Source organism: Conger conger, chromosome 18 (genome assembly GCF_963514075.1).
Source record: "Conger conger chromosome 18, fConCon1.1, whole genome shotgun sequence".
NCBI classification, from domain to species: domain Eukaryota; kingdom Metazoa; phylum Chordata; class Actinopteri; order Anguilliformes; family Congridae; genus Conger; species Conger conger.
The window spans coordinates 5,807,168-5,820,000 of record NC_083777.1 but is presented as its reverse complement, the minus strand read 5'-3'; the positions used below and the strand labels follow the sequence as shown (position 1 = coordinate 5,820,000).

The window sequence follows — 12,833 nt, the reverse complement described above, 5'->3', positions numbered from 1 at the left end:
TCTCTTCTTCTATGTCTTTCCTCTCTTCCAATTGTGTCTCTTCTCTTACCTTGCCCTCTCAAAACTGTTTCATCAAAATGTGTTCTGGTTGAAAGATGTGTTCCACTCCTGTTTCTACCACCTCTCCTTCTCTCCCCCTTTCATATCCTCTACTGAATATTCAGTCTCTCGTGTTTATGCCGAGCCCTCTAGCACGTCTGTCTGTTTCTGTATTTACATTATTTTGGAATGGGCCGAATTGCATCCAGTAGTTTGGGCTAGGACTTGTTGAAATTGTTTGACTGTCCGTCAGGGCTCCCAATGTGCAGACTTACAGTTCAAGGCTGAGAATCCATAAGAGTCCAGTCTTCCCATACACAATGCAAATCTGGCTCTGTGTGATTTTACTTTTACTTACCACACATTTGTATGTAAGTCAATTTAAAATGTACATTTGCACTCATGGATGACTTACGCAGCTGAAAAGAACATCATGTAGCCTTTCAATTCCCACCGTGTGTTATCAGTTTCTTAACTGACGGGTAATCTCGGTTCACTAATCTCATAATAAGACTGGAAGCTAATGTTGTTAAGAGAAGGGGAGGGGAGGGGCTTTGACTGATGGATTAGGGTCATCTTGGTGGTGAATATCGTGGTCATCGGCAGTTACACTGGGGGGAAAAAGCCACTGGAGATAGATCCAAAAAGGTGCATCAAAAAATCAGTTTGATCAATCACAAGGCTCTCTGATGTCATATACTATATGTGGCTGGATGTGTGCGATGTCTACCCTGAAGACCAGACTCGTCCTAATATCTTCATCCAGTGCTCTTTGCCAGCTGACAGTTCTCTGGGCTCATGTGATCAAAGGGAAACAACCCCCCTGGGCCTGAGAATAAATCTGAGGGAAATGCGCATTGATGAAAAACATCACCCCGGACCACTGCTTCTCCGGCAGAGATACCTTTGAGACAGGCCTTTGAGTTCCAGCATTTTGATACTTTAAAGTGTAAAAAGACCCATTTTATATAAATGTAAAAAAAAAACTTTATTTCCCAGAAACAGTTCAAAAGCCTTTTTGAAAACGGCCACTGCACAGAAGCATTCTGGGAATATTTCTTAGAGCCCTGCTTTTTTCAGTCCCACTCCTCTGAGAAGGCTGGCACATTTTGTATGTCAGGGGTACTGCCCTGAATCTGCATGCTGTTAGAGCGTGATAGTGCTAGCATCCTCAGAGCATCGGTCCCCCGAAACATCCCTGTGTTGGACATCCCCGTGTTGAACATTCCCTCTGCAGAACATCTTCTTGTGCCATGGTCCATTTCTGTGCAGGTGGAATGTTGTTCCATGGGAACGTATAGGAGGGAAGGCAGAGAAAACTGGGGTTTCCCTCTTGGTGGAGCAGTATGTTGATTCATGACCTTTCGACCTTTCAAGTAGTTTTCATGTTTGAACTATCAGGGGTTAGAGGGAGCCAGATTATTCTCTGTTGTTGACTGTTCCCTTCTCTGAAGGTTTGGCTGGACTCATAATGAACTTTCATTTTTCGTCTTGGATTTTTTTTTTTTTTTTTATGCACGTTTTGAAAGTGTGAAATGCATATAAGAAAGAGCATAAATTAAAAGGATTATGAGGAGGCCCCCATATAATCTGATTCAATCTTGCTCACCTGTGTGTTCATTCCAAAATCAGGGTGAAAAAATAGTTATGGAACTGAGATGATAATATATTGAGAATATGTTCATATTGTCTACTGGTCAAACATCTTTCTTCATTCATCCTTTATGTATTACATTTTTTCTTATTACATTCTGGAAATGAACAGGAAATTAAAATGAATTGATTGATTCCTTTCTTCTACAGTTGTGTGGTTGTGTGGAAGGTGTGTTTGCGCTACCGTGTGTGTTGTATCTTTGCGCTCTGCTACATTGTGCTGCTACATCACTGCTCATCAGCACAACAAGGGTTGTGTTGATGTGCTTCTGCCCTTATACAAGATCTAACCCTAGATGGCTACTTATTTTCTGACCCTTGATTAGTCACTATGTTCTCTGAGTATATAGACTCAGTCGGTCACTTTTCCATCTGTATAATTGGCCTGTGTTAGTAACTTCATCCAGGTCTTTAACTGGTCAGCGTTGACCACCTATCTTGCCCGAGTTTGTTCCTAGTCAGCATTGGCCTTCTTTTCTCCAGTAATGGCTCTTGGTCTCTCCCCCAGGTGAGGCACTGCAGTGCTACACCTGCATGGGCTCCAGTGATGAGGACTGTAACCGCCAGGGCTCCAAAACCTGCCCCAGCTACTCTGACGCCTGCGCCGTGGTCAAAGGCCATGGAAGTGAGTGTCCCAGGAGTGGCTCTGTCCAACCTCTGTCAGGCACGCTCAAACCTGGCCCTCAAGGTCGGCAGCACTGCTGGTTTTCTCTTCTGCCTGATAATCCACGGTCCCATAACGTCTCTGGTCCGCCAGAGCTCACACTCACCTCGCGTGTCAGGTGGGAGGAATGAAAACCAGCAGTGCTAAGCTGAGGGTTGTGTATCCTCATCTGGAATGCGGTCACATGATGCTCCTGTGATGTTGGTCGGGGAGATCGGGGTCTGTTGTGACATGGGGTCGATTGTTACGCCGTGTTTTCTGAGCACAAAATTGACACGAAGCCGGTCCATTGAAATCCGAGGTGAAAGAGGACGTGTGCGGGGGTGTACAGCAGGCTAGCTTGTTTCTGATCAGGAACCCGGACCCCAAGTCACAACAGACCCCAATCTCGCTAATGGTTAGTATAGTGTTTGTAAATGGGATCTCTGATAACAAAATCTCTCTCTCTCTCTCCCTCTCTCTCTCTCTCTCTCTCTCTGTCTCTCTCTCTCTCAGGTGGAGTCATGAAGTCTTGTTCCTACAAATCTTTCTGTAACCAGGCCAACACTCAGGGCCACCGAGCCCCAGGGGTCAAAGTTCACTGCTGCTTCAGCGATAACTGCAACGTATCAGGCGGTGCCACAGGGTTCAGCAATGGGCTCAACATTCTGCTGGTCCTCCTGCCCATTTCGCTACACCTCTTCTTCATTTAACTGCCCCTGTTGCCCCCTCACACCCCCCACACCGTGTCATCTTCCAGCTACGGGTTACCAGGCTACTCCCAGAACCTTGTTCAGACCCTCACGTACCTACCCCAAACGCTTCCTCCACACCCTGCCCGTGGGTGACACCCATCGCAAACTCATCTGACCCTGTCGCTGTAGCGCCCTCTACAGGCCATACACGGCCACTCAGTTATCAGTCAAAAAAAGACTAACTTCACGACTGGAGCACCCACCCCCCCTTTCCCTCCACCCTATTGCCCCATCCACTCCTAAACCCCACATCTACCACAGAACAGGCCCCGCCTCCTGCCTGTCACTCAGATCCCCACCAATCACAGCCCATAAACCCGTCATTGGCATTATGATGTCAGCCCTGTGACACCGGCCCCAGGCTGAACACTGTGCTGAGCTGTGCTGAATATAGAGGGTGCTCTGGGTTCGCAGTCCTCACACAGGGGGTTCACAGTGCTCACACAGGGGGTTCACAGCCAAAGGAGCAGTTGTGAATTCTTCTATTAACTTGAGAATATGTTAGCTGAACGCAGGTGGAACAGGCGAGATGTGTATTTAGATCCCTTTTGCAAGAAAGGCGAATGTGCTAGCACTTCCCTACCTGTTAATTACTTAATTTAACCTCTCTCACTGTGTGTTCTGTATATATTAATGTATTTTTAACTCCAGCAACTTTGGCTTGCCAGGCTAAAAAAACTCACTATGAGCTTTTTAAAGTCACAAGCCTCTTAGGCTCCCTGGTCAGGTGCTCGAGGCCACGCTAATCCGGCCCTTCTAGAAGCTGTTTAAAGATGTTTACAGTGTGAGCTTTTTACTGTAACTCATCCCACAGCTGTCGGTTCCAGGACGCACTGCATGCCAAACAAGCCTGGGAGAAGGAGAGAGAGAGAGAGGGAGGGAGGGAGAGAGAGAGAGAGAGAGAGAGAGAGGGAGGATGGGAGAGAGAGAGGCAAAATCATGAGAATCGCGAGGTGGTGCACATGTAAGCCTGTGTCCTCAGGACCGCAAACACAAATGTGACACTGCAAAACAAAGAGGGGCGATGAAGAAAGAATCCATGTGGAAAGAAGTACAGAACCAAAGTGTGTTAAAGGACTGCAGGGATTCATTTACAGCACTTCACCGACAGAATGCGTAGAATTGATTATTTCCTTTCTTACTGCTTAATGCTTACTGCTTTCTTTTTCAAGACTCCTTTTCCTACGTTTCCTCCTTGGAAAACCTTAGATATTGTTGAAAAACTGATTACCTAGGAATTAACCAGATGTATCAATATTTGTCAAAATACCCCATTTTGTCTTGCAATGTTCTCCTCTTTAGTCCACTGTAAATGTAACCAATAAAAAATAGGACCTTTTCTTTTGTATTTCTTGTGTCCTTCATACATTGCAGTGAAAAAGCAGAGAACACTGATACTGTATGGAGATTAGACACAGAAATTCAGCACCACCACCACCACCCTGCTACATAACGTTGCAGCCATGCGATAACTTTGATACAATGTTCCAACCATGCGATAACTTTGATACAATGTTACAGCCATGCAATAAACTTGACACAATGTTGCAGCCATGTGATAACTTTGATACAATGTTACAGCCATGCAATAACTTTGATACAATGTTACAGGCATGCGATAACTTTGATTCAATGTTGCAGCCATGCGATAACTTTGATACAATGTTACAGCCATGCGATAACTTTGATACAATGTTACAGCCATGCGATAAACTTGACACAATGTTGCAGCCATGTGATAACTTTGATACAATGTTACAGCCATGCAATAACTTTGATACAATGTTACAGCCATGCGATAACTTTGATTCAATGTTGCAGCCATGCGATAATTTTGATACGATGTTGCAGCCATGCGATAACTTTGATACAGTGTTACAGCCAATGCGATAACTTTGATACAATGTTGCAGAGTGCACACAGAACTGTTGCTCACTGGAAGGTTTTTGTTTTATCACACCATTCTTTGCAAACTCTAGAGACTGTTGTGAGTGAAAATCCCAGGAGATAATCAGTTTCTGAGATACTCAAACCATACTGTCTGGCACCAACAATCATTCCACGGTCAAAGTTCTAATTTCTTCCCCATTCTGGCAATTGGTCTGAAAAACAGCTGGACCTCTTGACCACGTCTGCATGCTTTTATGCATTTAGTTGCTGCCACATGATTGGCTGATTAAATATTTGCATTAACCAGCTGGTTTACAGGCCTACCTAATAAAATGATCACTGAGTATATATTATATTTTTATACAACATCTGCACAGCATACTCAAGGCAATAGTACACCTGATGGATGTGCTTTTCAGACCCAATGCCAACAGTCCAAACTATGAGTGGTGTAATGGTAAAGAGGAAAAAAGAGTAGCACACTCTAAACGTAACAAACTACACTGAGTGAGTGCTATCATTGCACAGCGAAGCCTTTCTTGAGGAAGTTCTGGAAAAGCACAGTCAGTAACACCACATTTTAATCTGCTCTCATTAGGCTAATAAAATACACGCTGATGAGTTTACACCAGTTGAAACCAGGGGGTGTCAATGAAGAGCTTAATTTATGCACCTTCCCCTTGTAACATTTCCTTGTTAGTATACTCTAAGGGCATTTTGCTGGTATACGGGGAAGTCAAATTACATGACTAGTGAACTGATTGCTTCATTTTAATTATCAACCAGTTTGTCCTTCATCTAGTGAGTATGGCGATGTATGGCATTACTCTTTGTATGCCTCCTTGAGAAAGGACTTGCTGAAATATCATGTTTTGTGCTGCGATCTTTTTTGTTTTGTGTTTAGTAGTGGTTATTATGCAGTGATGGTTGAGCTGCCGTAAGATGACAAACACTGACCACTGCTGAATCAACAAAAACTATTCATTCCACAATAAAATGCAATGATTGGTCGACATCACTGAGCAGATGATAAGACCTCCCCTTTTTGGTTTCATGAATGTTCGGTCTCCCGTCACACCCGCTCCAGTCATCAAAATGCAGTAACCGCGTCTCGGCCACTAGAGGGCAGCTGAGACGCGGATATCAGCTTCTCAGTGGGATTCGTCTGGCAGGGCTGAATGGGCGCTGATGGAATAATCCAATCGTCTACTTTTATGACGTTCTGTAAAATGCACTGCGTTAATCACACCCGCATTCTTGCAGGTGAAAAGTTCAGTATATTGCACAGGTCAATATCGAATTCAACAGTTTATATTCTTATATTTAACCAGGCTTATTGTGACAAAATAATATTTATCAATAAGAGCATTTTTGTAGGCCACAATCTTCACTCACTTTATTATGCATCTACTTATTCATGCGATTATCTTATCAGCCAATCATGTGGCAGCATTGCAATGCATAAAGTCATGTAGATATGGGTCCAGAGCTTCAGTTAATTTCCACATCAACCATCAGAAAGGGGAAAAATGTGTCTCAGTGATTTCAAGAGTGGAATGATTGTTGGTGCCAGACGGATTGATTTGAGTATTTCTGTTACTGCTGATATCCTGGGATTTTCACACACAAGAGTATCTAGAGTTTACTCAAAATGGTGCAAATAACAAAAAACATTCGGTGAGCGGCAGTTCTGGGCATGGAAATGTTGATGAGAGGTTAACAGAGAATGGCCAGACAATGTACCGATCTTATGATGGCTACTTCCAGCATGATAATGCACCATGTTATGTCACCACAGACTGGTCCTCTCAAACTGGTTTCATGAACATGACAATGAGTTCAGTGTTCTTCAGTGGCCTTCCCAGTCACTGGATATGAATACAACAGAACACCTTTGGGATGTGGTAGATTGGGAGATTCACAGCATGAAATCTGCAGAAATTTTGTGGAATCCATGGCATGAAGAATTGAGGGAGGCCCTACCCAGTATTAGTATAGTGTTCCTAATAAATTGCTCAGCGAGTGTATGCAATAGTGACTAAATGTATTGCAATGCAACATATTACCACATTGTGGCAGTATAATCTAATATTTACAAAAACAAGACAGGTATCCCGAATGACATAAATCTGCAGGATATTTATACTTATTTTTCCATACCAATATGAGAGGAAACTGTTCTCTCAAGACACATCTCCTATCACCAGGAGAATCCAGAGCACACAAGCACAAGGAGACAAACACAAAACACAGTACGCTGAACTGCCATTGACTGGCTGATCTACTGATAATTGGTATTTATAATTATTTATGAACTGCATTACTGAAATTATACAAAAGGAATGCATGGTTGAATTTGAAATTAAAGCAATAATTCGCAGGACCGAATCTTCACAACACTTCACAGCGATTTTAAAATTTTCTCAGTTTAGTATTTGTTTTTAAATGTATTTTCCAATGGCCGAATAAAAACATTTTCAACAGACTAATTCACTTGCAAGACTGGGTCCCATGTGTTATGATAGCTAAATGGAAAATGTATTTCAGTGAAAGTGAAAGTTACAGCAGTGGCCAATGGACCGGTGCCTGACAGAGGCACAGAGTAAAGTGGCAGGGAGTGGGATGGCAGCAGGATTAAACAGCACAGAGCCTGCTAAATGAAAAATGGTTGGCATTTATATAGCGCCTTTATCCAAAGTGCTGTACAATCGATGCTTCTCATTCACCCATTCATACACACACTCACACGCCAACGGCGATTGGCTGCCATCCCAACCAGCTCGTCTGGAGCGTTTAGGGGTTAGGTGTCTCGCTCAGGGACACTTTGACACGCCCAGGGCGGGAACCGAACCAGCGACTCTCCGACTACTACCGGACGACTGGTCTTACCACCTGAGGCAATGTCCCTGGTGAGAGTCATTCACATAACTCACACTGTGCTACACGTAGCTCAGTTTACACGGAGCATAATTACACGCACGCTACTTAAAGTAAGCCATCCGGTCTTCCTCTCTGTTTTAGTGCCTCTGTCATCTTTATTCTTATTCTCATTCCCTCGCTCTCTCTCTCTCTCTCTCTCTCTCTCGCCCTCTCGTTGGCCCTCCATCCCGCCCTGGCAGAAGTGTGAGACTGTGAACACACTGCCCCGGTGTGGGATAGAGTTTGACCCCAAACTGTGAAGCGCAGGGGCCCCCGGGGCCAGCCTCCAGGCCGACGGGCACGCCATCGCCCACAGAACGGGCCCCTGTCTCCCCGCATCAGCTTTAGCGGGCGCGCTTTTCCCTTTAATTAGGATGCGGAGGGGTGGCTCAGAGCACGGGGGGCGCACATCAAAGCCAGAAGGTGCTCTGTGTCAAAACCAAAACAAGCAACTTTCCCTTTCCGAGGCGAGCGCCGAGTTCTCGTTAGTAAATAGTAAATAGGTTGTTTTTCTCGCGCCTTTTTCGGTTTATTATTTTGTTTTTGGCACTTGGAAATGCGATATGGCGTTTGCACGGGAGCAGGAAATGAAGGGATGTCATTAGAGGCGAACAGGGATATCGGGGGGGGGATGTGATGTTACCTGGTCGGTGTGAAGGACCTCACATGAAAAGTCAAAGACAAATTTATTTTTAAAAGACATGGTGGAGAAGGAGTGAGCTAAAGATTGATTGAATGTGTAGATAACAATGTGAACCGCGTTGAGTAGTGGTAGATGAAGAATATGCAGAAAAAACGTTCACCTTTAAGCTTAGTTTTGATTTGTTTTCCTGAAAGCAAGATTGAGCTGGAGATGCGCAGCCTCTTCACACCTTGAGTGTGAACCTGAGAGGCAGCTGGAGGACTGCAGAGAGAGAGACAGTGTCGACACCTGTTAGATCACCTCCTGCCTGTAAAGACCCATCCGTTCCGAAAGAACATCATGAGAGAAAATCATTGGAAGGTCACAAACAGCAGAGCGCGGCTTGTAAAGAGGGGCTGGTGACGGCCTGATACCTCATCTGTGCTTTTGTACGAGTCAGTGTCTGTAGGCTTTCAATTATGACCGCAACAACAAGCAACAACAAGTCCAAAAACCTGAACTAAGCGGTCGAACGGGCCAGAAGGAAAAACAAACAAGGATGCCATACGCCTTCCCCGGGTCCTGTGATGGAAACCAGGCCAGGAGGGGCGGAGGGGCGGAGGGGGGGAGGGGGGGTGTCAACATGTGAGGAGATGGGTCCGGTGGAGCACGTTGGGCCCGGCTGGCCGTCCGGGTTCACCCATCGGTCACCAGTTCTGGGGTCTTTGGGTCTCAACTCTTTTTGAAAAAGATCTCTGAAGCAGAATTAAAGTGATCCACCTCCGAACCCCGCTCTCCGGACCAGGAAAGCAGGACGGGAGGGGGGGGGGGTGGGGGGAGAGAGAGGGGGAGAAAGAGGGGGAGAGGGAGAGAAAAAGGGGGAGAGGGAGAATTGTGTGTAATCAGTGCACTGTCAAGCCCTAGCCACTTTGAAATGTAACTAAGTGGTCTGAACTGTGGGGGCCTGTCAGGGTACAAGCAGAGGACAGGAGCATTCAGGGGCTGGGGTTAGAAGAGAGAGAGAGAGAGAGAGAGAGAGAGGGGGGGGGAGAGAGAGGGAGAGAGGGAGAGAGAGGGAGAGAGAGAGGGAGAGAGAGGGAGAGGGAGAGAGAGGGGGAGAGAGAGGGAGAGAGGGAGAGAGAGGGAGAGAGAGAGGGAGAGAGAGGGAGGAGAGAGAGGGAGAGAGAGAGAGAGAGGGGGAGAGAGAGGGAGAGAGAGGGAGAGAGAGGGAAAGAGAGAGAGAGAACATGAATAGATTTTTAAAAAAGAAACAGCCACAAAAATGCCCTGTGTGAAGCAGATAGAACAGTTATAATTATGAGACAATGAAGCTGCGGTAGCGGGAAATGTGAAAAGTAATCAAAGAAATGTAAAAAAAATAATAATAATAATAACAGTCAAAAAAAGAATAGAGGTCAGAGGCACAACTGATATGGTTGCACTGTCATTGTCACCATGGAGATCTGCACGTTTGTACACTTGCACGCACGCGCGCACACACACACACGCACACACACACGTGCGCTCGCACACACACACACACGCACGCACACACAGTGTATTTATATTCCTCCAGAGCCCTGACCAGCAGAGAGAGGAACAGCATGGAAACAGTGAGAGAGAAAGAGAGAGGGAGTCTAATTCAGACAGCACTAACACCCACTAACATCGGCTTCAGGACAGCACATTAACACATTTTAAACAATTAAGTCAAACAACTGGCTTGAATCGGAGCCTCGACCCAATTATAAAACAACAGGAGGAAAACCCACATCACCTCTGTATGCTAGCACTCAAAGAACTTATGCATGCTATCTGTCCCAAAATTCAAAGTACACTATTTGAACAAAAAGTTACTGAAAAATGTCAAAATGTCAAATGCATGAGGATTTGAATTAATGCTAATGAAATTAATCTACAGTTCCTTGTTCTGCAGAGCACTTTGAAATTGCCAATCAAAATAAAAAAGGCCAGCTGCAGTTGAGGAAAAATGTCAACACAGTACACGTTTAAATAGAGTTCATATCAAAATGAATCACTTCATTCGATTCATTATTAAATATCTGAAAGTGAATACATTGTGATTTTTAACTTTCAAAAACTCTGCTATGTGTGAATTTTAGTGTTTATAATTGATTTAGTGATGTTTATTGAAAATAGGATTTTGCTTTGGCGACAGCTGTTTCCTCATGAGAAAAACCGTTTGAACCAAATTGATGAGAGACGAAACATCGGAGAAACACGACGAGGAGTTTGTGCGAGAAACCACAAGAAAAGAGCTGACAGGCGACAGCGAGTGAAGGAAAAACTCACACGAAGAAACAGTGACTGTCACAGAGGCACAGGAGAGACACGGAAGAGACATCGAGGAGCCAAATACCATCTTTAAGACGAACCGCCAGTAGCCATGTTGTACCAGCACTAGCTACCCCTCTCTCAGTGTCTCGGGTAATTATGTCAATGTCAATTTATAGTTCCATTCAAATCTAAGATAACGATCCTAATGCCGAATGACAAAGAGCTTAGGCCTTGCAGGTACGGCACATTGTTAAGAATTATATTTATTTACTATCTTCTATATCTTTTTTCTTTTTTAGTAAGCAGCTAATTTGAGAAACCGGGAAGATTGGTGTGATGGGGCAGATATACAGGAAACAAACTCTGGTTAGCTCATTTTTAAAAGAATCACGATACAGTAACCAATGCTTGGAAGATATTAACAATAATGACACACACATTTAGATTCCATTATGATAACAACAGCACTGCTCACCATAGTGCACACTTGAATTCCATAAAAAAAATTTCTATAGCTTAATTACGAGCATGATTTGAAATGAAGAAATTGCAGCACCATTTTATTGTACTCACAGAAGAGAAGGATCTACTACTGCATTTATATAAATCCAGATAATATAGAATGACGCTTTCATACGTGTGAAACAATTTAATGGCAATTAAATGTGGCATGTTTTTCCACACTCATTCTACCACTGCGTCATATTTTACATACCCCCAGCTATCCTGCAGCTATGGGGGGGAAAAAAAAAGCCTAGCAACGTCAATTCAACCTCAAACTCAATGTCTGGCAGGCATATGGATTTAAAAGTCATGGGTTTTGTAGAAATGAAAGGGCCTCACGCTGAAAGTTCAGTAGAAGCAGGGCCTCAAACGCTGGTAGGAGAAGCTCAGGACTAAGCCCACTGTGAACGGAGCTGATAAATAACTCCACTCCCTGGCCCCACCCTGCTGCCCCACGCAGAGCAGGGGAGGGGGCAGGCATAACACTGACTCATCAGGGCTGTTTAGAATGAATTATCCTTCAAAGAGCTCTATTAGGTCAGTATGTTCCGTATACGTCAGTATATACGCTGCATTGCATGCACATATTTATCATGTTAGTACAGAGGCTACAGATTTTGATTTTGGAAATTAATCTTTGCGCCCTTGAATATTTGATTTACCTACCTGAAGCATGTTGGATAAATAAGGTGCCCTTGCATTGGATGTATGGTTACTGTGTGCCTGTGCGTGCGTGTGTATAAGTGTGTTTATGTGTGTGTGTGTGTGTGTGTGTGTGTGTGTGTATGTATGTATGTGTGTATGAGTGTGTTTATGTGTTTGTGTGTATAAGTGTGTTTATGTGTGTGTATGTGTGTATGAGTGTGTTTATGTGTGTGTGTATATATATGTGTGTGTGTGTATGTGTGTGTGTGCGTGCATGTATGTGTGTGCATGTGTATCTATGTGGGTGTCCCTGCTTGTGTGTGTATGTGTGTGCATGTGTGTCTATGTGGGTGTCCCTGCGTGTGTGTGTATGTGCGTGTGTGTGTATGTGTGTGTATGTGTGTCTATGTGGGTGTCCCTGTGTGTGTGTGTGCACGTATGTTCTTATAAGTTTATGACATTGCGAATAAAGGGGGGTTAGGCCTGTAACAGCCTCGTAGCAGCAGAAGAAAGATGGGTCTGTGGGAGTTCAGAGCCAAACCCACAGCAGTAGCCCGCACACCCTCGGAGCGGGGCAGACCTACCCAGCCATGCCGTGTAACTGGGATAATTAGTTTTGGAAGCAAATATCAACTGATATAATTGAGCATTCTCCTCTAATGAAGATCTGCACTGTTGTCATTGGCAAGGCGCTAATTGAAGAGGGGGGGGGGTGGGGGTGGGGGTGAGAGTTGGGGGGCGTGGGGGATTTGGGGAAGGGGGGCTGGGGGTCCGGGCTGCCGACTCAAGCGCGAGTGAGTTTCACCAACCTTTTTTTTTGGGTCTTTCTCTTTTTTTATATTCTTTTTTTGGAGGCGGAGGAGAA

The 12,833-nt window shown here is 44.6% G+C and overlaps 1 protein-coding gene across 1 annotated transcript in view; it reads left to right on the top strand.

Moving 5' to 3' along the window:
• ly6pge (lymphocyte antigen 6 family member pge) overlaps positions 1 to 4,385 on the top strand; it is a 4,741-nt gene extending 356 nt beyond the window's left edge. The window contains exons 2-3 of the mRNA XM_061228842.1: positions 2,201 to 2,317; positions 2,852 to 4,385. Of these exons, the coding sequence (XP_061084826.1) occupies positions 2,201 to 2,317; positions 2,852 to 3,048 (314 nt within the window). The 3' untranslated portion in view covers positions 3,049 to 4,385. The remainder of the gene's footprint in view (positions 1 to 2,200; positions 2,318 to 2,851) is intronic.
• The last annotated feature ends 8,448 nt before the right edge of the window (positions 4,386 to 12,833 follow it).